Here is a 27,718-nt window from a genome sequence, read left to right on the forward strand (position 1 = left end):
GCGGTGAATATGCAGCTTACAAGTGAAAAACACAACACAATAGTTTAACTTTTGTTTAATTGTATTCAATTATTTAGAGAAGTAAATTGCTAACTTTATTTCAAAGTCGGCGTATACGCCGACTACATTTTTAAAAGACATGTATTGTTATAAATATATTTAATATAATATATTTAGTTGTTTTCGGTTTTAGCGATTATAAAGCATTTTCGAGGTTGCCTATAGTATGCCTGAGTAATTGATGAACTCATATCCAACTGTCAATGTATTGAGAACTGTGAATATAAACAAGCTAACCCTTCTACTAAGCTTCTACTATTGCGTTGCTAGCACCCGTAAATACAAAAGATCGCCGCTATGTGTTGAGAACCAAGAACGCTTTCCAGAAATACCCGATGTAGTAGCTTCAACGAGGTTATGAAACAGGTCATTCGTATTATTATTATAAATTATTTGTTATATTCGGGTTAAGCGATTATGATTTTTTTTAGTCTATCGTATCGCTGAAGTTATTGTTGAACTTATGTTCAACGTTTTATAAATTGAGAATATAAATAAGCGTCAACTTTTTCCCAAATCGCTCAATTTACGACCTGTACTACGTCATTGAGTTGTATGTGAGAGCGTAACCTATTGCGTTGTTATCGCCCGTAAACTTTCCTTTGTTTATCGACAGGCGCATCTATTAATAGCCTCATATCATGAATGCCAAAACACCCGCGAAAAAGAACCACGTGACCAAATAGGACGCTAAACGCAAATACCATGCGACTACGACTTTAATTATGTAAGAACGCTCCGCAATTCCTCTGAAGCCGGGGCCTTGTGATTGCTTTTACGTAAAGAATTGACCTCTAACTGAAGTAAGCAAAGGAAACGCAGCACCTAATTGACCCATTCCTTCTATGTGCGAAGGCAGATTGAATTTTACTAATGTACGGTTTGCCTATTATAACACACATTATAATGCGGTAAATATGCGACTAAAAGTAAAAAACACTATAATTAAACTTTTGTTTTTAATTAAGTTATTTAGAAACCAAAATTCCAAACCTTATTTCAAAACAGCAAGACTACATTTTTTAGAGAATATTCTTGTTATATTTAAATGTTTTTTAACAGTTTCAGCGATAATGAATCATTTTTATGTTGTCTATCGTATCCCGGTAATAATTGTTGAACTCGTTGTCAACGTGTTATTAATTGAGACCTGTGAATATAAACAAGCGTAACCTTATACTAGTGCGTAATTCTCACCCGGACTCCCCTTTGTTTATCGCCAGCCTCAGATTTATGAATGAAATGAGCGAAAATACTACGTCACGCAGACGCAGCAGAAAGTGGACTATTTTAATCATTCATAAACAATCTCCTCCGCGACACGTGCAATACGATCATTGTTTTTTTTTATTCTTTTCTATAAAACACCATTCGAAACTATTTCATTTAACACGATATTAATATAATGTTTCCATTTGTGAATAAACATAATTGGAGAACTCAAACCTCTTGCATAAATTATACAACTCTTTCTTCGCGCGTAGTGTAAGCGGGAATTGGGCTAATCATACCCAGGCCGTATCGACCTGAATTTTACATCAAGCACATTAGACGGTCGCTAAAGCGACCATCTAAAAATTACAGATATCACATGACGTCTAGTATTACGATTGGGACGAGCAAAATTGCGATTTTATTGAATGATAGAATACAACGTATGCGGTATTCTTTCTAAATATGTATTTTGATATGCATTGAATGCGATATCATTCTGCGCGGTCAATCAATTACTAAAATATTTCGGTAAAAGTACGCGACAACTGCTACTGCATTGCAAGATAGTCAAACTTACGTTTGGGGTAACGTTTTCAGTTACAAAACATTCCTATCCCACTTGCTATACTTCCTGTATATGATTATTGAATCTTATAAATATATCTCGTTGGTCATAAAAGGTTGAATCCAAAATATATTTGTGCAAACCGGTTGAAATTATTAGTGCAATTTTTTACAAATATTTTACAAAATGTTCATCATTGAAAGAGCTTTGCTTACAAGGATGTTCTAATTTTTATCAAGGATATGTGCTGTCCGTGTTACAGTGCATATAAACAAGTAAAGAAAACTCGCTGCAAACGTTGACAGTATGAAACATTTATACCGTTACATTTTTCTTTCCAAATATGAACGTGGAAAATGTCCGGGCTGTAACATGTGGCTTATATCATCTACAGCTTAAAGGCACATCGGCAAATATATAAAATCCTATACTTAAAAATTTTAAATATAAATGTAACGAAATATTGTTATTGAACTACATACATCCGATCAAATATGAAATGCAGTGTATGTGTACTTTTGAAATGATTAGAGATTAAATAATTTCATTACATCTATTTACATAGAGTACTTATATTTGAAAACATGTGTTTGTTTTAGCGATATATAATTTTACTTTCTTAATCTTATTTTCGCCTATGTTGAGCGGACAACTATATTACGTTTTATTACCCTAGCGTTCTTGATAATTTGCGTGTTAAACCATTAACTGGCAAATCTATTATTTTTATGGAATTTCATTATATAGCCTCTCCGACCACCAATTTATTAACATACCATTGGCCAGTATGGGTGTATTAACTCGTAGTTTTAATATGTAAATATAGCTGATGTATGCTGAATATCAGTAAATGTATTTCTACAATAGAAAGAGAAATAACTGACTCCAAAAAGGTGTGCAGATTGTGGTTGTATATAAATAAATATAATATGTTTTATGTCAATTACTGTTTTATATGAAACATATGCTACAAAAAAATCCATAAGCACCTTTAAATGTTAATACTTTAAATGTGTACGAAATAACACGCTTCTTATCATTCGTCGATAATTTTTACTGTAGACGGAACGATGTTTACGGAGATTGGTGAGTTATTTAATCGTAGTAAAAGTATGCAAATACAAATATAAATCTTGGTGTTAATATTGTATATGATTTTTTTTTATAATGGGCATGCTGTTTTTTGAAAATAGCTACAGAATGAATATTCGTAAATAATAATGCTAATATAATTTCATTCATTGAAAGTGTGTACATTATTTGTATGTAAAATAAGTTTATTTTTAAACGTGCACAATTAAATGGTCATTTTGTAAAAAGTTTGCACACTTCTGCCGATTACATTTGTTTTAATAGGTTTGTTCGACAGCAAACAGTTTCAACAGAAACTCAAAATTTATTCTATTCCTATTTTGGTCAGAGCATGTACTGAACGGAATAATTCATCGGAACATTATTGAAACCTCTAATGTATACAAGTTAAAGAAAACTGGTTCAAGTTGTATTTATTTTATTGCACATTATATGTTATAAACATTACTATCTATAATTTCGATAAGTAGTCCGGTATTGGTTTAAAAAAATATTATGTATATTGTAATTATTTTAGTTTTCGCTCTCCTGATTGCTGTCAGGATCAACATTTCTTGTAAGTAAATGCTTTTTTTATAGAATTTATTAGTAATAAGATGTTATGTGTTTGCATACAGCTAACGTACTTGTAAAAGGAAGGGGTATGCAATAGCCCGTTTTTTCGCATGTTCGTCGGATCAGCTATATAAAAGTGAAAGTCGTGAAGCATAATGTAAAATAATCTACTACCGTTTTGCCGGAGTTGACATTAGGTTAACCCTCCAACCATCATGCACTTTCTGTGATTCAGTTCCTCCATCAGTACGTCCGCAACGCTTATTATAGCGATTTTTAAGAAACTACTATTTTTTTTATGGAACTTGTACACTTATAAAGGACAATATGAGGTTTTTGTACGACTGTTTGAATCATATTCTTAAATCGTCAAACGTCAGATCACTGTTATAAAAACACAATTGAAAAATATATTAACTCCAAAAATCATGTTCTTATTATAAACTTTGGTATATATATTGGTCAAAAGATTTGACTTGATATTAATAAGATAAAATTATATCCAGTGAGTTCACAGAAAAAACTAAAGATTTTTACAAAAAAAACTTTATATACTTATTAAAGACATTGTACAAACTTAATTTTGTCAGCAAGGATCCAAATTCATTTCAATGTTACTAAAAATTGAACAACACTCAACATTGAAATTGCGCAAAACCTTCATGAGATATGGACAGAAAACATTATTTACCCATGGAACTTTTTTGTTCGTCTTTCTGTCAACCCTTCCCGTGTTCTTCCGTGTGTCCGTTTGTCTGTATAAAAAGTGGGAATATACATATCATATTCTTTACGAAATTTGGTATCAACATAACACGTGAAAACAGAATTTTGCATGACTCTCAATTAAGACAGAGGTCACATGTCAGGTGAGTGTATGTAAAATAGAATTTAACTACACAATTCAATAACTTGACAATTATTTAAATAATAATAAACGACAGAGCCGATCCACAAGTATATTATCGGCCCGATACCGATGTAACTGTCTGTGGTTTTAACTCATTACCGCAATACTGACTTAAATATCTATGTCATGTATTCAGATTTTAAGCAAATGTATTGCACTTAACTTTCAAAAGGGCCTATTTCAAGTTTTAATATCACAATGTTTTGACGGATTTGAAATAACTTGGCACAAATTTTGACTTTAACGAGAAGGATTGTTTTGCAAATCCGTCATATTTCTACCGTGTTGATGGTACAGTCATATTTAAAGTGCAAAAGTAAAAACACTGCAAACGCTGCACTTTAAATTCCAAGTAGAACGTGTCTGGCTTTACCATGAATTAAAGCATTTCTCCATAACCGATCTTTTTGAGACGGGTTACTTAAGGAAAGACCACATTTCTACCTCAAAGGGCAATGTTTCACTTTGAGTTCAAATATCGCAATACTTTTTTTTGTAATAACTAGACCAAAGTTTTAACGTGTATGACAGAGTGTTATTCATCGCTGTCTCTAAAAACGAATCGCATGACTGATTTGAGGTAAAAACACTATATATAGCTCTTTATTGCAAAATACCGACTTCTACTTAATCGTATTTTTGAGCACTTTATCTTGAAAACTTGTATGAAAGACAAAAATAATCACATTCAGTGATAGCTCTGTTTTTATACAAGGACTATTCCCAAACCGCCCGTCTACAACACTATTGTTTTAATACTTATTTAGAAATTATAAATTAATGTCTTACCCGATACATGATTACTGTCAATAGTTCAGAGATATCCAGCTTTTATTTTACAAATTGCTTCGGAGTTAAGAACGCAACAAACACAAACATTAATGCGTATTATAGATGTCACCTTATGGGAGTGGTCAACGCACAGCAATGTAATTTTAAACCCGTGGATTATAATAGTTTCTAAAAAGAAGAAAGTCGTCTATGGTTTATTCTGCAATAATTATGGGCGGAGCTTATACACTGAAAGCACGCGCTGTAACTTAACAAAACATGCCAATACCTTTTCCACCAGCGTAATAATCCGGTATTTTATGAATGAAAGTCACGTGACAAAATACTACGGCGGAGATCTGATCGACAGAACAGCCGAAAGTTATTTTTATGTGCGGAACGAAACATAAAATAGTTAACAAGAACACTATGATACATTGTATAAATCTTTAGTAAAAACCGTGTTAGAATCGAAATAATTCGCACTCGTGATTTAATCCCTACGCATCTAAACTACCGGCCGTCGGTTATTCGACAACAAACTATAACGTACACGAATAATTTCTTAAATATGGGATGCTGTGTAAAAATTGTTAATGCTTAAAAAACTATTTATATGAATTCGCAAATCCGCGGATATGCCGATGGAAGGTCGCACATGTCAAATAATGTCACAATGTTATACAAATGTGGCCACCGTGCGATTGAAGGTCCCATTCGGGGAGCGTTATCGTGATCTTTCCATATTTATTTTTGTATCTTCCCACTCAACGGATTCAAGAGTGTCTATAATGCTCAATTATTTCGACATAATCGAGCTTGAATACAAATGTTTGCATTATTTACAGACGGATTGCAGTGTTACAGCTGTAGAGACACCAATGATCCGATAATATGTCGATCCACTACGACATGTTCGGCTGGCCAGGTATAAAATGCATCTACGTGAAAAATTGTGGTTAAAAAGTGGTTTCTGATGAATGACCACTTGCTTGCTTAATGATAAGCGGATTTATAAAATCTGTGAAACAAAAACCTAGTAAATGATTTATATGTTTAATGTTATATATGTTCTATTTATATCTTATTTTTAGTCACAACAGTTCAAATGAACTATGGACATTTCCGATTTCATTTTAGTCGTGTTTTGAAGAGAGTCGACCGACTCAGTCGGGAAGGATGTACTCTATGGGCTGTCTGGATATTCAGGTAATACTCAGTTATGTATGTACAAAGGGAAATCGAGTTTAAATATTAATTATACATGGTCATTGATATTTTCAGTGCTATTGTAACGCTCTTCTATTTACGGTTAAAATCTGCATAGCATTCACTATATATTGTCTGTGTGTCTGTGTTTTGAGGATTATTATCCGGTGGTGCTTGTGTGTTGATACTTGCATACCCCATATTAGTTTTCAATAATAAATAATACTTCATCCAAAAAACTAAAACAATGAAGGTCAAGTTTTCTATTATATAGATTAAAATCTGCGTTATATGCCTTTGAATGTTATTGTGACTAACAAATGATTACATCCGAATTTATCCTATTGATAGTTTAAAAGGTCCCGAATGTTTTGTTTTGTGAATTGTTGTAAATTTCCCATTTCGCAAAGTATGCTGGGGGTATATACTGGCATTCACATGTTGGTTGGTCCTTTTGTTGAAATTTAATGACCCATAAGCGTTTTTTTTTTCCACAAAATCAGCGTTCAAAATGTTGTCGAATTTACATTCGGAGAAATATCACACAATTTTGTATCTGCGGCACTGCAAGGCAGGTTAATTTGTGTTTAATTATCTAAGTGCTCAGGATACACATGCGTGATCAAAAGCGTATTGTGCATAATAGTGTAAGGCAATTATTAAATGCCTTATTTAAGATAATTCAAATTTCTGTATATACCTTTTTACGTAGGTTTGCACTGCAATGCAAACTCAAACCTTGATTGGTCGGTCAGCTGGAAAGCGACAGAACGGGATGTGCCATCAATGCTGTTCAGCAGATAACTGCAACAACAACCTTTGCTCACCTCCAAGTAAGACTCTACGATCAAAAGTAGCTTTGTCAAGAAGTATTTTTTAATCGTTTGGGTAAACAATAAGTAATTTTATTTTGTCGTATAGTAAAATGTTTACTCGACACAGATGATGATTTTATCGTTTTACATTCCTTAAATGGAGCCACAATAAATAATGATCCACTGTGATATAACTTGATATTAAATTTGTTATACATTTGTCAGACCGTATTAAACTTTAAGTTACTTTGTTTACTTTTTGATAAAACCTCGGTCTGGTCGTTTGATATAAAAAGAAACGTCTTTTAGAAAGACTTTCGGTGTTGAAATTAATACACGTTTATATCAATATTTAAGAATTTATCTATTATGTACGTTTCTGTTAAATGGTGTAATTAGATCTAGATTTAGAATCGAAAAGGACCTTTTTTCGTTAACAGTAATATACAATTCCATTTTGTCACGTACTGTCTTATAAGATTGCGTTCTTATCCCAACTTATGTGAACTTTTACCGCCTCGCTATGTTTACATACGCATTTCCGGTAAAACTCTTCCATCATTTAAAAGCGTTGTTCCATTATGATCATGTTCTATCTAACATAAAGATTCGTACACTGGAATTCTTATTTTACTTCCATAAAAGTTCACCGTTGATCTCGGTCGATATTCTAGTTTATTGTTATAATTAATTCTCCGACAGAATATCGTTATTCGAATGCCATTGTCGATTATTTTATTGTTAGTGTTGTGTTCTGTGTTGTTTATACATTAAATTCAAATGTTAATAATTTAAGGCCAGTCCAAAAAATCTACAATATAAAAACAACTCAACTATTCGTAATTCGTTTTTAATGCGTCTCTTTCTGCCTAAATATAGAAGGCTTTTGAATGAATGCATATATCACGATAAGCACGATTGTTTGTACTAATTATCGAATTGTTTATTTACTCACGACAGATGGTGATGCTTATGAATTATTAACCTTAAAACAGTTTACATCATTATGTACAATATACCCTACCCACTACAAAGCGAGTACACTTATACTACTTTCGTTCAGGAACAAACATTAACATCTACTTTTCTTTCAATAATGAACGGAATGGATATGGCACTTACGAAGTACGTCGCAAAAAGGGTATTATTGTTTTCTGGAATTAACAGGTCATGGAGGCTCTGGAAGCTTTCTTCTTGTGATGGATGGAAGCGAGCTCTATCAGATTGACATGGCTACAAATATGGTACATCAGGTGAATCGTCAAGCAAGCTCCCCTTATGGATATGATTACGACTATATCGATAAGAAAGTTTATTGGTATGATAGTAGTTATAACAACATATTTCGACAACTGATTAATTCTTCCCAGAATTTTCACGAAGAGTGGATTAAGGGTAGCGGTAAGTTGGTTAATTTTCTCGTACGTGTATTACAAATGAAAACCCAATGTTTGCATTTTCATAACTGCCATTCCACTTTGCTTTCTTTCCGGATAATTTGTTGAACATCAGATAAGCGTTAGGTTACATTAGTATAGTGATGGTACACATTGTTTATGTTCACAGTATACACGGTATATAACTATCATGAACTGGCCGTTGACCCTATTTCAAGGCTACTTTTCTACATAAGAAATGCACCAAGAGAAATAGTGGCTCTGAGCTTGGATACTGGTGATAGTGTGTCTGTGATTGATACATCTTACCCGTATGATCTGAAGTTGGATCTGACAGAAAGGTATGATCTGCGTTAGGGTACTGACTCCACATAGTTATTTCATCCATCATACGATTGTATGCGGGGTTTATCGTCCCAGCCGTTGATATTTAGAAACATGTCACTGTTTCCCTCCACTGGCGTGTGTATATTGTCAGATTGTAACTGTAAAAGTCCTCACGGAATGGCGAGAATGATTTAAGTTTGATGTGTTCCTTAATGACGTAGTAGTTCGTATACATCATCAATTATGTATTATTCCTCTTCTTCAGACCGTTCCATTCTTAGAGTGTCTTCTTATTGTGTTATGGAAATATTTCTAACACAATTTTGGTACTTAGATCAGTCACTTGACGTTAAATAAGGCTGCAGTTAACTTTCTTATTTGCTTATGCATCTGAAGTTTCGCCATGTTTATATTAGTCCATCAATTGTAACAAATTAATATGTTAAAGAGATGAAACAATCGACCATTGCATCGATAGTCCATTTATTGTAGCAACTTGATTGTATAATGATATCGAACCATGGATTGAACAGGTCTTGTACAATGGTCGCATTTAACAAAACACAAAACATTTTCTAACATAGGATGGTTTGCATGGGTGTCTATAGTCTCCACACTTTGAGAAATATATAGTTATGGGGACAGTTGAAAAAAGTGATGATCAACTTTATTTGGTTCAATAATTTTAACCGACACATTACAAATTTTGTTTATGGAATAAGTTTAGGTGAACTTCTAACAATACTTTTCAGACATGTTCGTGAAAATATGTAGCTTTATTAAAGCGATTTGCTTTGTACTGGTCATAATTATGTATGTATTTTATTATTATTATGGTAGACAAATATATTGGACTGATACATCTCGAATGACAATTGAGGTAGCCAACTACAATGGAACTAATAGACGCACTATAGTCTCAGGATTACAACAGCCAACTGCGCTTGCTCTTGATAAAACACGTACGTTTTCATTTCGCAGATGATTCCAATCAAATACATTACAATATGATCTGTCAACTGTAAAGTATTTCTACTGTTAAATAATTTTTAAATACTGTTGGATAAATTCAGCCGTTACATACACTTTCTTCAATATTAACATATGCACAAATAGTAATATAATCTGAAATCGTGTGATAATAGCCAAGACATACCTGCTAATCTTAACCAAACGATATGTTGGAAAAGATTCAGTTCATGGTGTCAATTATTGATATTTCAGATAATATTGTATTCTGGGCAGATGCAGGCAATCACAAGATAGAACGGGTAAACACAGACGGCACTAATCGTCAAACTGTTGCTATTATAAAAGGAACGGACTACACGGGTCTTGCTTTACTTGGAAATGACCTATTCTATACATCGAGACAAATACCGTATGTTTGAAATAACTTCTATTAATAAAGGTCAAGATGCCAACTGTAATACATATTGTCCTTTCGACAAGTCCAAAAAGTATATACACAAAATAAACGATGAACAGTCTGCGCTTAGTACACCGTTGTCAACAACTGTTTAAGCTTTTTAATAAAGATTTAAATTCGATGTTTTTTTTTAAGGATTTGTTATGAAAATTGTATTCAACAATGAAACATGCACCTATTTTCTGTTTGCAAACTTGTTAAGAACACCAAGTACAACTGTGTGTTATTCTTAGTCGCAAATAGGCTTTTGTAATACCGCATTTCAAAATCACAGGGGAAACGGTTGTCCTTTTCCAAGCCTTCCTTGATTTTGGGCAGACGAAATTGATATTTAATATAGCATTTCGTAATTCCTACAATTTTTCATTTAGAAACATTTTTCTAAAATGTGCTTCCAAGTTACACCATTTTTAGTGAATTTGTCTAAGACCGTTTTACGTAAAAAAACGTATTTAGAAACTAAAACACATTTTGTTCGTAAAACAATTCTGTTATTGGCAAAAGCGAGTTAATTTTAGAAAATTACAATCTTAAAGGAAAACTGATAAGAATTACAACCGTTCCTTGAAAACAAAAGGTGACAATTATATTACTGCTTAATGCGAGGTAGGGGACTTATATTTCTTGGCAATAGTCTTGTTCGTCATGACAAATCTTGTTGATAGCCTTTTGCATTTTCATTCAGACAACTTATCCTTTAACATTTACTTCATAAGAAACTTCCCTGTATCTTGCAAATAGACTGTCTACGCCATCGGCGCTCTCGTTACAGATATGTCATGAGGATTTCCACGTCTGGAAACACACCGCAACCTGTTGGAAAATCTTTCTCTCAGTTACAAAACATAAAAGCTTACAATATGGCAACGGTTAAAATAGGTATGCTATTAAGTAGATTGGATGTGTGGTGCGTAGCATGTATAAGGCGAGAAGGTTATTGTAGATATAATGCAATTTAGATAAAATTGTTTGAGGTAACAGGCTTATCTTTCTTATTAACATGACGATTTTGCAGGAAAGTCGTGAAGAAAGTAGAAAGTAGGTTTGTAATGCAATATGTCACTTATTTCTGTTTTAGTTTACCTACTCGCAAATATAATTTGCTTATTGGTCGGTTACCGTTCTTTTTTTTCCTCGTCGTTTTTATTATTATGTTTACGTAACATTATAAAATGGAAATATTGTTTTCATAAGGCTGTGGTTGAATGTTAAAATATCACTTCTTTTAAAAGCACGACTGTCGTATGGAAGGATGTTTTTCATCATAAATCATCAAAATTTATACACCATTGAATATGTTCTCACAAGGAACAATTCGTTGGATTTTTAAATGTTTCACAGAAATTCCGTCGGTGTTGATCATTAGAAAAGTCTTATTTGTTATAATGTCAAGGTATATTATCATATGAACATATTACAAAGCATTATTTTCTATAACTTAACCTGTACAGAGTATTGGCATTCAATTTTCTTTCATTATTCCTATCTTTGATTCGCTTCGCTAAAGTGATCAGTTGTCCATTTACTCGATTTTTAACGTTTAACGTCAATAATCGCAGAAATATGCTGTTGTTTTTAAGAGGCCATAATGGATCATCTAACTCATATGAGAGATACAATACCACTTTCTTCTCTTGTGTTTATTACTCAAGCATTCAATGAAATGATGCACTAGTATTGGGTGTATTGTATTTCTTTGCAGATAACAATGCATGCTCTGTCAGAAACGGCGGTTGCAGCCACGTGTGTATCCCGACATCAGTTACTACAAGGGAATGCCGGTGTCCTGTTGGATATAGATTGGCATCCGATGCTTTTAGCTGTGTATATAGTAAGCCTTGTTTAAGCAAATCATGTTTTATAATAATAATTGTCAATAGCTTGCCCTCAAACCGGTTTAAACGCCAAATAATTTGCTTTTTTTTTTAAAGAAGTGGAACCGATCAATAGTTAATCTCCTATTGGAGTTTCTGTAGTTCAATTATCTGCTATTTTAATTGAACTGAAAACGTTTTACACTAAAACAAGACATGTTATGATTTTTCAGTTAGAAAGCATTTATCGTAAATTGAAACCATACCTATAATTGAACTCATAGTACTAACAAAGTTATTCCAGATTCTATCGAATTGATATTAAGCAAACGATCATTCTTTAAATGGGGTTAGATTTTTGGTTTAATAAAAATAAGAAAACACCAATGAGGGCTTTGTGACATTTTAGTGATCAACTAATTAGCCCTTGAACGTATGACGGACCAAAGCCAAAGAACGACGTCGTCTATCTGTTTTAGGGCTGACTGCGAGGCTTGAAGTGGTGTTTATAATTTCTAATAGTGCACCGCGCATGTATTCAATATGTTTATGGAATAAATATTTTTGAAAGGTTAATGAAAACGAAAACAGTCTTATTTTCATTTAGTTATTTATCAGCACGATAGTTCGACATATTGACATTTTTGTTATTCCGGTCGGTCCCTAATTGAGCTTGACTCTGCAAAAATTCACATTAGTTTACTCAAGAGATGGATTTATTTTCTACATTCGCCAAGTTCATTTCAAGCAATATCACTTAAGAAAACAATTAAGCACTTATACAAAATAATAAACGAATGTTCGTGTCTTGTTTAGACCTAAATGAGTATTTAAAACTTATGACAAGGTACTATTCTTCATCTGTGAAGGATGAAAATCGCGTATTTGCGCTGTAAAAATATATCGACATGCGTTCCATTGACCAATAATACTGGTTTAACCGGTGAGTATTTGTAAAATGATAAAAAGTAAGTTTTGTTTGTACAAACATATTTGTAGGTTTTTCCATAACCTAGCACATGGCGAAATAAGTCTTTTATTACTTGTTATGTTTAATTTATAACTTTCCGGAACCAACTTGTTTCCCGTGCACATGCCAATATTTGCAGTATTTATCCTATCACTTTTTGCACACAACGGAATTCACCGATGTGTTTTGAATATCAACTGGCCTTGTAATATTCTTACTTTTACAAAAGTATCGTGATATTCTAAAAACTGAGTTAGATAGATAGATACCTTTCATTTTCCCAATGGTGAGGCGCTTGACGTATAAACAGAAAATGACGTATAAGCATTTTGACAGTGCAGTATCAGTCAATAACGGTACACTTTATAAAAGACGATTGGTGTATGCTGGAAATTCATTACTACTTTGTATTGTTGAGTGTCATCATACATCGGATGCCGTCCGCGTTTAACTTGCCTGGTTAATGTTGTCCCATATTCGTCGTCTTCACATTATCACATGAGGCACAATTCATTTCGGAAGATTCTTTTGAAGTTCGAGCAAATGCTTATTTACGAATGCATTTGTTATAATAACTTTGGGTTTACAAAATGTTTTATCGGCCTTTTGTAAAACTAAATTTGAAACCATAAAAAATGATAGAATGAAATATAAACGCTATACATTTCGTATCATGTATTATAAGCAGCTCGCAAGTTGAAATGAAACACCTATAATTGCTACAATTGAATACGTACTTAAGATTGTATATGTCATATATTTTTTTAATATTCTGTAACAGAAAGTAACAATTTTTTTTATATAATTAGTAACGTATTGCCCAGCTTTTACGTTTTTTTTTGTAAATTATGCAAACGATAATCGGCTTTCATATAATATTAAAAATAAACTGTGTCGAAAACATTATTTGCACAGTTTCTGTAACAAAAATGAAAATGTTTACACACGATTTGACATTTGATATATTTCGTTTAAAGTGAACATGGTTCAAACAACCGATTCGAATAGGGTTTAGTGTTTCTGTAAGACTTGGTCTTACTTACTGTGTTAATATTCGACGGTTTCTATAAGATAGAAGCTTGTTTATAATACGTGTACTGGAAATTGAATTAAGTTTTGCTATAAGGTTTTTCTATATTCTTTTCAGCGACTTTGGTACGGCTTTCCGGGTATAACGCTACATCTTGGCAAGGCAGAATTGAGTATTCTGTTGATAATGGGGCGACATGGAATACATTCTGCAATAACCTCAATGAAAATGACGCAAACGTATTGTGCAAAATGCTCGGTTTAGAAGGGTTGTTATTATTTAATTGTTTAATATAAACGATTTAAACGTTTCACGTAACTACAGAGTTTTGATCTCTGAGCAAATACATTTTAATACTATCCTAGATTTGTTAACAATATCCTTATTTGTGTCAGTGCTAAAATGGTATATATTGTTTCAATTAGTAATGACATCTCGTTTTTATGCTTGTAATATTTGAATACAGAAACAAAGCAGTGATATACATTTCTATGTCTTTATAATATTTTTTAATTTAAAAACGTACTCATGTTGTTTTGCAGTCGGGTAAACATCTTAACTGAAATAAATGCCCTGAACATATTTCTCGATCATAATCACATACATAGTTTTCTTTTCTTGAAATCTTATAACGCATAAAAATAGCGAAAAATGATCAATGCTCACTATTTATATGTTGATAAGACAAATAGTATTATAAAACAAACGTCCTTATGTTTGCAGACAAGATGCAAAAGTAATAACGGATGCTACTATTTTTGGGAGCGGAAATTCTACATTTGGTACATTCGAGTATCCTTACTGCAGGGGAACAGAAAACAAGATTACAGATTGCCAATATTTTAATTACGAAATTTCTTGCTTACATTCATATGACAGAGCCATTAATTGCTCAAGAGGTAAATGTTTCACAATGTTATTACGGTTTCATATATACATTTAAGGCTGATATCATGTCGTTGTGTTTTATGATTCAATCCTGCTTATGCGAGTTGTATATTTTTTAATGTAGTTAATGGATTTAATTAATATCAGTTATGTGTTTGTAAAGCTGGAAAGATGAGATTGGCAGGGTCTAATGCCAAAGACCAAGGTCGTGTGGAGATCCTGATGAACAGTCAGTGGGGAACGATCTGTGATGACAACTTTGGTCCTGCTGAAGCTGCAGTGGTGTGTGGAAGCCTCGGCTTTTCACGGTTAGTAAAACATATGTGTGCCTTTGACAAATTAACAATGGATTTATTTGCTCATAATTTGGCCGTATTGAAAGATTTTGTGTATAATTACCCTTAGTTTTATTTGGCAAGATATGTTTACTTGATAGCGTTCTAACAGTTTCATTGATAATCATAGCAATACATATATTTACTTTAATTATCATAAATATGTATAGTTATCAACTTGTCATGCCTTAAGGAGTGGGAAAGGACGGATCAGAGATTTTTATATTACAATAAAAACATTATTTTAATGTACACTGTTGTGGATTTTGAAACAATTTAATCGAAGTATTCCTTTCATTGCTTCTAACGAAATGCCCTATATTGTTTTGAAGCATATGTTAATGTTGTAAGGGGTCACGTATTTTTTCTTTTGTGAGTTCATGTATAGCGAAAACTTAAAAAAAATATCCGTAGCAACTTGCTGAAATAACGAACGACAACACAAGCATACATATTATTATAAAATATATGGACAAGCTACTGTTTCGGTAACGCTTAAAATAACTCTCAAATATAAACCACGAAGGCAAGGATATAAACGAATGTTCATACATAGTACGCAGAGACACTCAGAAATATTTGAAATTCATCTCTTAAAAAAAGGGATAATAACACTCCCGAAACTTGAGTTGAATAGACAGTCGTATCATCGCCCACAAATCATATATATGCGGCAAATTACCAATTTTGATTATTGCAGATACTATTTTTAATTTAATAACCAATCGTTATTATATTTGTTGTGTTCGTAGTATCAAGTAAAAGACGTTTGTCTGTCGGTCGGTCCGCCCGTCCGTACGTCCGAAGGTCCCTCAATACATCCATCCATCTATCCTATATATATACATATACTTAAGTTCAAGTAGTGATTCATTAATGCTTTAAGTAAAAGCTTATAATATTTGTTTAAATCCGTAGACGCGTATCGCTGTTGTTAAGGCATCAATCATGCCATAACATAATTTAGGAGTACCCCTAATACCCAATAAACGTAAATTTACTGCATATATACTTTTACGTCTCTTTTCATGATTCACACTATAATAACAATACGTGATTAATTTCCTTAATAAGAGGAAATACTAAACTCGTTATTAAAGATTAAACAGTATATCATTTAATAATTATGAGGTCATCTTGTAGAAGTGGGGCAGTGATTAAACATAGTTATTACTTCGGACAAGCATCAACGTCAGTTCCTATACACTTAGACGACGTGAAATGCATCGGTAATGAGAATTCCGTACTTGAATGCCAACATAACAAAGTCATTGATGTCAGTAACTGTCAGCACAACGAGGATGTGGGAGTAATTTGCCAAGCAGGTAAGAACATACAATGTTATCACTTGGAAGTACCAGAGCTTTCAATTCGAATATACAAGTATAGACTATAATAAGCCTTTATCTTAAAAATGAAATTCCAGAAAACGGATTTTAAAAACCAGACATTTAATTAAAGCTTCTTGTACATAACCACATGGCAAGAAATAGAACGACACATACAAACGAATAAAACTTGGATTATTTCCATTGCAGAGTCTATGCAAATTTGAGTTTAAAACCATGGCTCCACGCCGGATTGTCCATCACAATTATATACTAAAAATACGATAACATTTTTTTGCCTTGCATTTTGTAAATTAGCAACATCTGCGTGATTGAAATTACTAATCTTCTTGCCAAAACACGTATTGTGATATTTTCCAGCAACTTTTACCAATGTGCGGTTGGTAGGCAGTAGTGCAGGCTCAAATCAAGGGACAATTGAAATCTCCACTGATGCTGGGAAAACATGGAATACCATTTGCGATACTTATTTTGGTGAACAAGAAGCACAGGTTGTCTGCAATATGCTCGGATTCAATAGGTAAGTGATACTAAAGTTAAGTATCGAGATGATATGGTACGGTGCAATAACGTAAATAACTCAGTTGCAGAGCAATTGGTCGGAAAAATTGGGAATGGTGTTAAGGTGAGACTAAAAAAAAAGTGGTGTGCTAAAGTGATCGCTTACTATCCATGTGACTTTTAATATTCGTTGTCATACATTGAGGGTTGTCGCGTATCTCCGTGAAATATATTTGCAAGGTGAAAACTTACTATATATATCTATATATAAACAGCCGGTAATCTTTGAATAATTTAATTGTTGGGTAGATTTTTACATTAATTGAGTATACTGTGCATACTTTTTAATATTGGGATATGTAGCGTTTTAAAATATGATGAATTTTCCAACGATTGTATTACAGCAAACAGGGCATCGCGTTCCAAACAATAGGCGATGATGAGAAAAAGATTCGAGCTAGAGAATACGCGTACCCGACTTAATCATGGAGACAAACTATTCTTCTATAATACTGTAAATCACGCATAGTTAATGGTTAGTTTGTAAACATGAAATGTTCATTGGGATTTTATATAATCCGCTGCCCTTATGTCCTAACAGGCTCGAATGTGACATATTTGAAATATATATATATATATATATATATATATATATATATATATATATATATATATATATATATATATATATATATATATATACATATATATATATATATACATATATATATATATATATATTGTGGTCATTAATAACGATTGTTTAAATTATATCAAAATTAGACGGCTTTGATGATATCATTGTTAACATAGACCTACATTAAAAAAAATATTAAAAGGAAAACTGCTTTATGGTTTTAAACTGTAATGCCCTAATTGATAATTATAATTATACTGCAAGGTTCTAATCTGACCATTCCCCTGGGTTAATATTATGGATTGATAATTTCAAAAACGGTTTTCTTTAATTTATCGAGGTCAAAATGTTTTCTACCTGACATAACTTTCCTGCAATGGACAGAGTTTTCCTTTGGTGACCACAGAAGTCCCCGCCTTTGTGGCCTCGTTATTTACTTACTTAATTACATACTTAGTCCTCTTCGCCCCGGTCGGAGCATAGGGCTTTTACCAAATCTCTCCATCAGTTCGGTCAATCGCCCGGGCTTTCGCTTCTCCCCATGTTATCCTTATGTTGCGAAGTTGAATGTCCAGTGTTCTGCGTCAGGATTTTGTAGGCCTACCTCTTCTTCTTTTGCCTTTAGGGTTCCAATCCAGGGCTTGCCTTGCTATGTTGGGCTGGATTCGTCGAAGCGTGTGTCCGATCTATCTCCACTGATTCTGTAGTATGGAGTTCGTAACCGGTTGTTGCTCTGTTCTTGCCCATAGGTTCTGGGTTGAAATCTTCTCTGGCCATCTTATCATTAAGATCTGCCTGAGACATTTGTTGATAAATACTTGCATACTCTGGTCCAGGCGTCTAGTACTTTTCCAGGTTTCAGTGCCATAAATGAGGACTGTCTTGACATTGGTATTAAAGAGCCTGATCTTTGTTTTCCAGTGGATGTTCTGATTGTTTGACACTGATCTCATTGACACAAATGTGTGGCGTGCTTTCCCTATTCTGGCCTTGATGTCCTCTTCTATACCTCCTGTCTTGCTGACAATGCTGCCCAGGTATGTGAAGTGGTCATCTTCTTCGATGGATTGCCCGTCTATATGGATGCCTTGTCTGCTGCCTGGATTGACCCTGAAGCATTTTGTTTTGCTGATGTTGACCTCTAGCCCTGTTTATCTGGCTTTTTCCTGCAGTTATTCTTTTTCTGCTGCATGTGGGCGCCATTGTGGGACAGGAGCCCGATGTCATCAGCGTAATCAAGGTATTCCAGCTTGCTCTGAAAGGTCCGCTGTATTCCTCTTGGTGTATCCAGTGTTGTTTTCATTACCAAGTCAATGACTAGCGAGAAAATCATAGGAGGGAGAAGACAGCCCTGTCTGACCCCAGTGCATACTTTAAAAGGTTCAGTGCGGTCCATGTCGTAGATGACAGAGGTTGTTGTTGTACAGACTCCGAATTATGTTGGGATGCCTTAGTGCATCAGTATTTTCCATATCGTTTATATGTCCACTGTGTCGAACGCCTTTATTAAGTCGATGAAGTTGACATACAGCGGACTGTCCCATCCAATTAATTGCTCGATGATTATTCGGAGCATTGCAATCTGGTCTGCACATGATCTTTCTGCTCTGAAGTCTGCTTGCTCTTCTCTAAGAAGATTGTTGACTTCGGCATTCATTCTCTCTAGAATGATTCTCGATAGTACCTTGCTAGGCACGGAGAGCAGCTGGATTCCTCGACAATTGTTGCAGTCACTTAGGTTGCCTTTCTTTGAAGCTTCACAAGATATCATGTCTGCCACCCCACAGGAACTTCTTCTGTGTCCAAGATATGTTGGATGAGGTCAAACATTATGTAAGCATTGACGTCTGTTGATGCCTTCATCGATTCTGGTGGGATTTTGCTAGGCCCTTGGGCGTTCTTGTTCTTTATCTTGTTGATAACTTGTGTGATTTCCTGTTTGGTTATTGGTCCTGTGTTAATTGCCAGGTTAAGACCCTCTTCTACAGTGGGGGTAGCGTAACTGGTGTCTCGTTCAGGAGTTCATCAATGTACCCCTTCCACATTTTCAGCTGGTCTTCTGGCTTGGACAGGATGTTTCCATTTCGGTCTTTACTGGTGTGTTGAGTTGCTCTGGTGTCCTGCTAGCTGGCGAGTTATCTGGTATTGGGTAGCCACGTCATTTTGTTGTGCAGCTTTTTTTGCTTTAGCTGCTTGGTGGTTAATTAAAGTCCGTTTGTCTTGTCTGCAGCTCTTTATAACCACAATTTGTAAGGTTATATATTTGCTCTGGACTCTATGTATCTGTTCTCTGGTTTTGGCCTGGAGAAGCCTTTGACGGATTATCGTTTCGTTATTGATGGTACTGTCAGATATCCAAGTCTTGGGTTCGAGTTCGGAAGCCAAGCCTTTTTTCACAGACAGATGTGAAGGTGTTCTTTACCTGTTCACATGTCTTCTCCAGGGAGTCAGCATCTGCATCCGCCAGAGCATCGATTGTGTTTCTCAGACTTATGGAGAATTCTTGCTTGTCCTGAGGCGTCTTCTGTTTGTTGATATCAAAGCGTGGACTCTTGGTGTTCCCTTGCTTTTTTACCCTTGCAATTCTGACCTGAAGCTTTGCTATGAGACGTTCATGGTCTGTGACAATCTCTGCTCCCCGGTAAGCTCTGACATCGCTGAGGGTTCTCCTCCATCTTTGCGAGATCGCCAGATGGTTAATCTGGTTTTTACTGACTTGGTGATGTCCATGTAACTTTCTGAATGTCTTTGTGTGAAAATATAGTGCCATCGATGACAAGATTATTCAGTCCACAAGTCAGTGAATAACTCTCCGTTCTCATTGATATCTCCAACTTCCTCCTTCCCATGATGAGCTCCTTTCCTGTGTTGTTACATCCTACCTTGGCATTCATGTCTCCCATGATTATAGTGATGTCGCGCTTAGGTACTTTATTAAGGACGCTCTGGAGATGGCCATAGAAATCTTCCTTGGTGTTGTAATCTGCCTGGTTTGAAGGGGCACAGCACTGAATGATGGTCACTTCCTGGAACTAAGAGTTGAACCTGGCTCTCATGATCCTGTCATTGATTGATTCCCATTTAAGAAGGCTCGTGAGAGCAGTTTTTGTTAGAAGCTGTCCAACCCCGTTGTGGTGATTGTTTTCTTCGTGTTGTGGTCCAGAGAACAGGAGAGTGTGACCAGTGGCTAGCATGACTTTACCAGCTGTTGTCCATCTAACTTCACTTAAGCCCATGATGTCTAGGCGGAACTTCTCAATTTATCTGGCCAATTGAGCTGCCCTTCCTGATTCATGTAATGTTCGCACATTCCAAAATCCTATTCGTGAGGCATTCTTGGAGGAGAATAGATTTGTCCGCATATTTCTCTGTTTCATGAGCTTTCCCCCGGGTCGATACCGTAAATCCTCAGGTTGTGTTGCTGCGGCGTATTTTGTTTTCCATGGTCGGGGTGCTGGCCCTACGCACAACCCTCCTCCTTTTTCATCCGGGTTTGGGACCGGCATTGGCGGAGTTGGGCCTCGTTATTTGTTTAGTATATAATGTAATCAACACTTGAAGATGTAGTTTAGGGCAAAGAGTGTTCACACTGGTAAACCCATTACTTCTAAAGTATATACATTAACTTACGCATGAAATTTGTACTAAAGGTGCCAATAGTGTTTTCGCTGTTGATATGATTATTTGTACATATCACTGAATTCCATTTAATACACGCATTCGAAATGAACGGTACAATTGTGAAACCTAAAATAATAAGCGTTCTAAATGTGTAACGCATTCTTATTAATATGTCCTCATAAAATGAGCATAATTCATACAATTCAACTATATTTCACTATATATTATTAAGCAACCACAGTTTGGAAAATCGTGTCTTTTAGTGGTTTAAACGATTTTTCTTTGACTATCACAGCTGGATTGACGGAATTCAGGACTTTACCAATTTAGTCAAAATAAATACACGTTGTGTTATATTACACTATTGGATATATGAGAAAATTAAATTATTGTAGCAACTTATCTTTGGCTAGTTGGTGAAATTTTACCAACTATCTGAACAACTCTACATCTATTGCGAAAATGAAATACAGTGTAGCTGTAACGCATATTGGAATTGTAAATCATTTTCTAGGTATTGATTTTACATTGCTACATATTTGTCTTACAACAAGTCATCTGTATTTGAATGAGATCACTGCCATGGAATGGTTGATATACTTTTGTGTTTACGACTGTTTAAGAGCACCAGAACCTAATGATTCGCTTAGCTTTTATAAACGTGGTCTTATGATTGATAGTTGCAGATTAAAATAAGCGATATGAGTACAATCATGTATGTCCACCGTCCCCTAAATGACGTGAAATTTAATTGTTCATCCCCCATAGTTAGACATTGGTTTGCAATTTAAAAAATACGTATATATCGGTAATGTGACAATGTTCTGTTTTGTTGAAAGAAGATCAAAGATCACGTGCTTAGATTCATTCTCGTTAGGGAGAGCAATAATCTTTCCAATAATTAGAAAATATTGTGTTAAATGTGCAGATGGGATTTGAAGGCAATATGAATTGTAATTAAGGGGTGTTTTATATGGTATGCAGGGTACTAAAACTCACGTGTATGCTTATATAATTTAATGTCACAAATCCAAGCATAACAATATACACACGATTCTTCCAAGAGGGCATTATTAATATAATGTTTTTTTTACAGTGTATTTACCATTTAAGTATACATTCCGAGATCAACTCACTGACGAATTATGTAAGCAAACAACACCAATTTGACTTGTTTCGTGTGATTAAGGACGCTGCTTCATGTTTTTCAGATTCAGACATGCGCTTGCAGGAATTTAATGAATATTGTAAATTTAGTAGGTATATGTTTTCTCTGGGGAGCGTTCCATATTCTAAAGCGTTCCGGTATTAATTGTGTTTTTTTTAAATAAATGAATCTAGTGTCAAAGCTAGCAACTAAACGTTTAAATGTTAATTTCCTTAAACTGATTATTTACAAATATAGAATCGGTGCAAGTGCCAGGACCAATGCCTACTTTGGTCAAGGAAACAGCTCTTCAAAGACTCTTCACTTTGACTGCAACGGATCAGAGACGTCCTTATTACATTGCTCTATACCCAATACAGGAACCTGTTCACATTCAGATGATGTTGGTGTTGTCTGTCCTTACAGTATGTGGCACATTGATTGATTATGTAACGATAACATTTCTTTGCGAGATACCGTAAATCAGAACAACATATGTTGCACATTTCAAATTGTATTCCATTATAACTGCGTATAACGAGTATTCAGCAAAATACGTGTATAACTTGGTGACATGAGTCATTTTGGAATTTATATTAAATATATATGTTAACAGCGAACACGGAACTGATTCGACTGGTTAATGGACCCTCCTTAAATCAGGGCAGAATAGAAATGTCGCTTGACAATGGGGCCACTTGGGGAACAGTTTGTGGCAATTTAGGGACAAATGGGGCTGGTGTCGTCTGTGCTGCTCTAGGGTATCCGAGGTAATTGTTAAAAAATCGTGATAGCCCGACACCGTGTTAGTTCATATATGACGTTTCACTATGCTACGTGGAGTTAATTGAAATTTGAAGTTACAATCAAATGTTTTATCATATGTCATGTTAATTTTACATTTCTTATGTTATGAAATGATACATTGTGTTTAGCTGCTTATGATATTTAAATAATGACCATGCATCGAAAATGAAGACATTAAACTTTCATTTATTGATTTTATGCTGGAACATGCTTTTACGTTACATGTCATCAAATGTAAAACCAATCTCAAAGGATATGGGAATTATTTTGAAATAAAGTTTCAATATTTTAGGCTCATTATTATTTGAAACGTGTTTTTTCTCGATCGATGCAAAATATTTTTATCATATCAGGAAACACAAAGATTTCAATGTATGGAGAACGCTTTATATATTTCTGCTTCACACATTTATTAATAGGGAAGGCGCAACGTATAAAGGTTACAGTGTGTATGGTCAAGGTTCGTCTAGTCAACCAATTTTGTTTCACTACCCGACTTGTGATGGAACGGAAACGTCATTGTTAGATTGTAAAAGGAGTACTTCAACGTGTTCTCACACCTATGACGTTGGAGTGATGTGCATAGCCGGTAAATTTGTATATGTATTGATACTTGCCGTTAGGTTCAGTTTTAAGTGGACTGTTTTAACATTCCAGTATGGGTTTGATAAGACAATAACTTCTCATCGCTAATTCCCTTGTGATACGAATGTTATCTTTACCAAAACAATACATAAACATTTCATCACTTGTTTTTACTGTTTTGTCTCATTTGACAAATTAGAATTGAAATATGAAACCATAAAAATTTAACATCCATTATCGGCTCTAGACTATTGATCAAAATGTTATAAATAAGTTTCTATTTAGAAAGCTATTTTATTTTATCAACACGATATTTCGATTTGGTGAATTAATATGTACTATACAAATGGCATTTACATTTAACCCTTCGTGCACGTGTTCAAATATTATAGAGCCGACCACATTAGTACGGTTAGTGAACATCTACATCGGCACAATGTTTAACAAAGGCAGAGTTGAATTGTCGGTTGATAATGGAACAACATGGGGTACTATTTGCAATGATTATTTTGGAGACGCCGAGGCGAAGGTGATATGCAGAATGCTCGGATTCCATGAGTAAGTTGCCCTTAATATATGTCTTAAAATTGTCAGAATATTTAATAATTTATTTATTTTTATATCTACTTTTTTGTTATATTTCATTCGCATCCTATCTTAAAATATTGAAACGCATTACTTTCAACTAACGTAATATAACAAATTGACGAAAGCACTGCTTTCAATTTTGTCATTAAATGAACAATTGTTTGCTACTATAAAACAATACAACATAAATATTATCTAATTTGATAATACAAGGATACAGCAATTGGATTATATTAACTGTATAATAGATGTGTTTATTGAAATATACTGAAACGTTAATCTAAAGGATAAGGTTTTCTAATTGAACAATACACTTCGTTTTCTTATTGTTATTTGCATAGAAGAAAACAGCAAATATAACTGTGCCTTCACCAAACGCTATGATATATTAATTTCTGTACTAAGGGCGGAAGGAGTTGCAGTAATAAACGGCTCATACGGCTTTGGGTCAGGGCAAATTCTTTTAGATGATTTGAATTGTTCAGGAGAAGAAACGTCCATACTCCAGTGCCAACATAAACCTATTGGTGAAAATGACTGCACGCACGATGAAGATGTTGGTGTAGCTTGCAATTATGTTGGTCAAGGTAGCTAGCAAATGAAATTGTTAGTGTTTTATGCCACCTAAGTAAAAGCCATAAAGGATTGTAATCGTCAGTCAATTCGTTCGTCTGAACGTTCTTACTGCTTCTTAAAGCTTTTGATTTTAATTCAACTTGAATTGCTGGTTGGATCATGTTAAACCATTCAAAGCTTCATGATTGCGACCAAATGAAGAATGTCATATACACTTTTGGTTTTATGGTGTGGCTGTGTCTGTATTTCAACAATAAAGTTTGAATAACGTCTAAATATATCTCGCGCATAACGATTGCCCCTTTTCTGTATGTTTTTTTTCCACTATGGAATATAGAAGTAAATAATCCAACATCAGTGTGAAATCAATTCGTCCTCATCCGCTTTTTATATAATTCACTCCGAAATTTTCAACTGAATGACCTTAGTGTGTACTTGATTGGAAAGAATAAAATAATTGTTTCCACCAATTTCGGATGACTTTAGGCTCTTTGGTCATAAATAGCAAAGACAAATTTTGTTTATTACTCTGTTTTACTGCTTCGCGGATTTTAATCAAACGCTCACAAGTAAATGTCTTTAATATAAAGATGATTGTAGTGTAAGAATTTGTTTCAGAACAATCTAATGCAGAATGATGTGGTTCCAAAAAGGTGTACTAAACTCCTAAAAACAATCTGTAACCTCCTAAAATACATTCTGTAAGGATTTCGCTTCACCTTTTACAGCTGAATGACCTTTATGTGTAGATTTGGCTCGAAGAGGAGTAAAGTTTAGCTGTGAACAATGTGGCAAGGGTTTTGCCCAGTGTCATTGTTCTGTTTTCTTACAAATAAATATTTTGTAAAATTGCATGTACTCTTCTACTTGCTTTAAGTGGAAACTTACTTAGACTGTTACATCATGTTTTGGTGATTGTAAAGGACGCTACTGGTCGGTCGGCAACCAGTTTCGTTATAATTAAGATGGTTGGTTCTTTGCAATAGTTTTGTAAAGTATTAATTACACACAGATGATATTTTTGATTTGGATATTTCTGTATGCAAACATGTGTATATGGGGCATCATTGTATGTAAACCATCATATTTTGTCAAATCATGTCTGACACTTTTTAAAGCATTGCTCATAAAAATGAATAACAAAAGAATTTACTTCTCAGGTTCTGCAGAAGTGCGTCTTACGGGTTCATCATCCAGATATCAAGGTCGTGTCGAGGTTAAACTTGCAGGCACAACAATATGGGGCACAATCTGCAGTTTGAATGATTTCGATTCTACTGAGGCTAGTGTGATATGTGCCATGCTAGGTTTCCAAAGGTCATTCTTATTGTTGTTTTTAGCTTTGTTAAAGTGACGAAATTGAGATTTTATGGAATCATCTGTATGTACAAGTAAATTGCTAAGATAATAAATATTATACTAATATTCCTGTTGTAAATTTATCACTATACTCAGTAAATACGTATTTGAAGGGAACGTGTTTTTAAAGGGTGTTCACATACTGAAAATGGTAATTTAGTGAAGAACTTGCAATGACATTGTTGCAATCAAAGGTTAAAAAGGCATATAATAATGCTCAAAAAATCATACGATTTAAATTAAGACACACATTATGAATGTCATTTCATTTCTGTACTAAGGTCTGGTGCTGTCGCTCGACTTAATGCATATTTTGGTCAAGGAACGGAATCACAACCAATAATTCTAAGTCACCTAGGGTGCACTGGAACAGAAAGCACGATTATGAACTGCAGTGGATCTTATATACGTACAGATTACTGCCACCATGTGTACGACGCTGGAGTCACTTGTCAGCCGTGTAAGTATCCTTATACGAACTATTTAATGCGAATGTTTAATACACATTGCACTTTAACTGTACACATGACTTTACTCGGAAAACTAAGTTGATTAAGTTTTATACCTAGGAAATGTGATGACCTCATTTGATGTATCTTTAGTTTTGTAGTTTGGTAGTTCATTGTATAAGTTTTGTGGTTAGCTTTTATTAAAAATACACCGATAACGACGAGCATAACCACATGCATTGTTTGCCATTAAACTTAAGCACACACACCTTTGTATAGTGTGCCAATAATATTTCTTGCGAACACCATCATTTTGATAATGATACTATCTAAATTAGTTGTATTTGTTTCTCAATATTTTCTTATATTGTGTTGCAGAACCAAAAGTATTGTCCGTTTCGGTTCTATCAACAATGGATAATGTTCTACAGAAAGTCAACGTGTTTTCGAAAAGTTTATTAAGTGAAATGCAACAGTGAAAAATTGTGCTACATTGATTTTTTGAAAACTAAATTCAAACACAACACAAGCTTTTGTTGTCAATAGAAGACGCATTATCATTCAAGCGCATTTGAATTTGATTGACTTTAGTAATATTCCTTAAGATCAATATCAATTGCACTGTTTACACCTGTGTTGATGTAATATATTGTTACGAATTACCCCCAAAATATTAGGTTTCAATGCATGGAAAAAAAAACACAAATTAGTTAAGCT

The 27,718-nt window shown here is 34.2% G+C and overlaps 1 protein-coding gene across 2 annotated transcripts; it reads left to right on the forward strand.

Annotated features, from left to right (window-relative positions):
* The first annotated feature begins 2,806 nt into the window (after positions 1–2,806).
* On the forward strand, positions 2,807–27,519 carry LOC127838992 (deleted in malignant brain tumors 1 protein-like). 2 transcript variants are annotated; one of them, XM_052367136.1, is made up of 24 exons: positions 2,807–2,926; positions 3,450–3,488; positions 6,017–6,096; positions 6,309–6,377; positions 7,090–7,210; positions 8,360–8,593; positions 8,759–8,930; positions 9,757–9,878; positions 10,141–10,297; positions 11,118–11,224; positions 12,048–12,176; positions 14,277–14,427; positions 14,883–15,058; positions 15,211–15,355; positions 16,526–16,707; positions 17,092–17,251; positions 22,896–23,062; positions 23,254–23,407; positions 23,864–24,033; positions 24,422–24,587; positions 25,023–25,204; positions 26,354–26,510; positions 26,834–27,012; positions 27,380–27,519. In XM_052367136.1, coding segments are annotated over exons 1-24 (3,237 nt in total). In that variant the 5' UTR covers positions 2,807–2,910; the 3' UTR covers positions 27,382–27,519. The 2 variants fall into 2 exon arrangements, 1 of the variants encoding a protein (XP_052223096.1); XR_008030096.1 differs by lacking the exon at positions 27,380–27,519 and having other exon boundaries at positions 25,023–25,173; positions 26,834–26,979.
* Positions 27,520–27,718: the final 199 nt, after the last annotated feature.

Source organism: Dreissena polymorpha, chromosome 7 (genome assembly GCF_020536995.1).
Source record: "Dreissena polymorpha isolate Duluth1 chromosome 7, UMN_Dpol_1.0, whole genome shotgun sequence".
Taxonomy (NCBI): domain Eukaryota; kingdom Metazoa; phylum Mollusca; class Bivalvia; order Myida; family Dreissenidae; genus Dreissena; species Dreissena polymorpha.

Excerpts from the sequence above, each read along its gene's own strand:
- LOC127838992 (XM_052367136.1), top strand. Across the intron at positions 24,034-24,421 it reads TGGAGTGATGTGCATAGCCG|AGCCGACCACATTAGTACGG; the intron begins GTAAATTTGTAT and ends CAAATATTATAG. Across the intron at positions 24,588-25,022 it reads AGAATGCTCGGATTCCATGA|GGCGGAAGGAGTTGCAGTAA; the intron begins GTAAGTTGCCCT and ends TTCTGTACTAAG.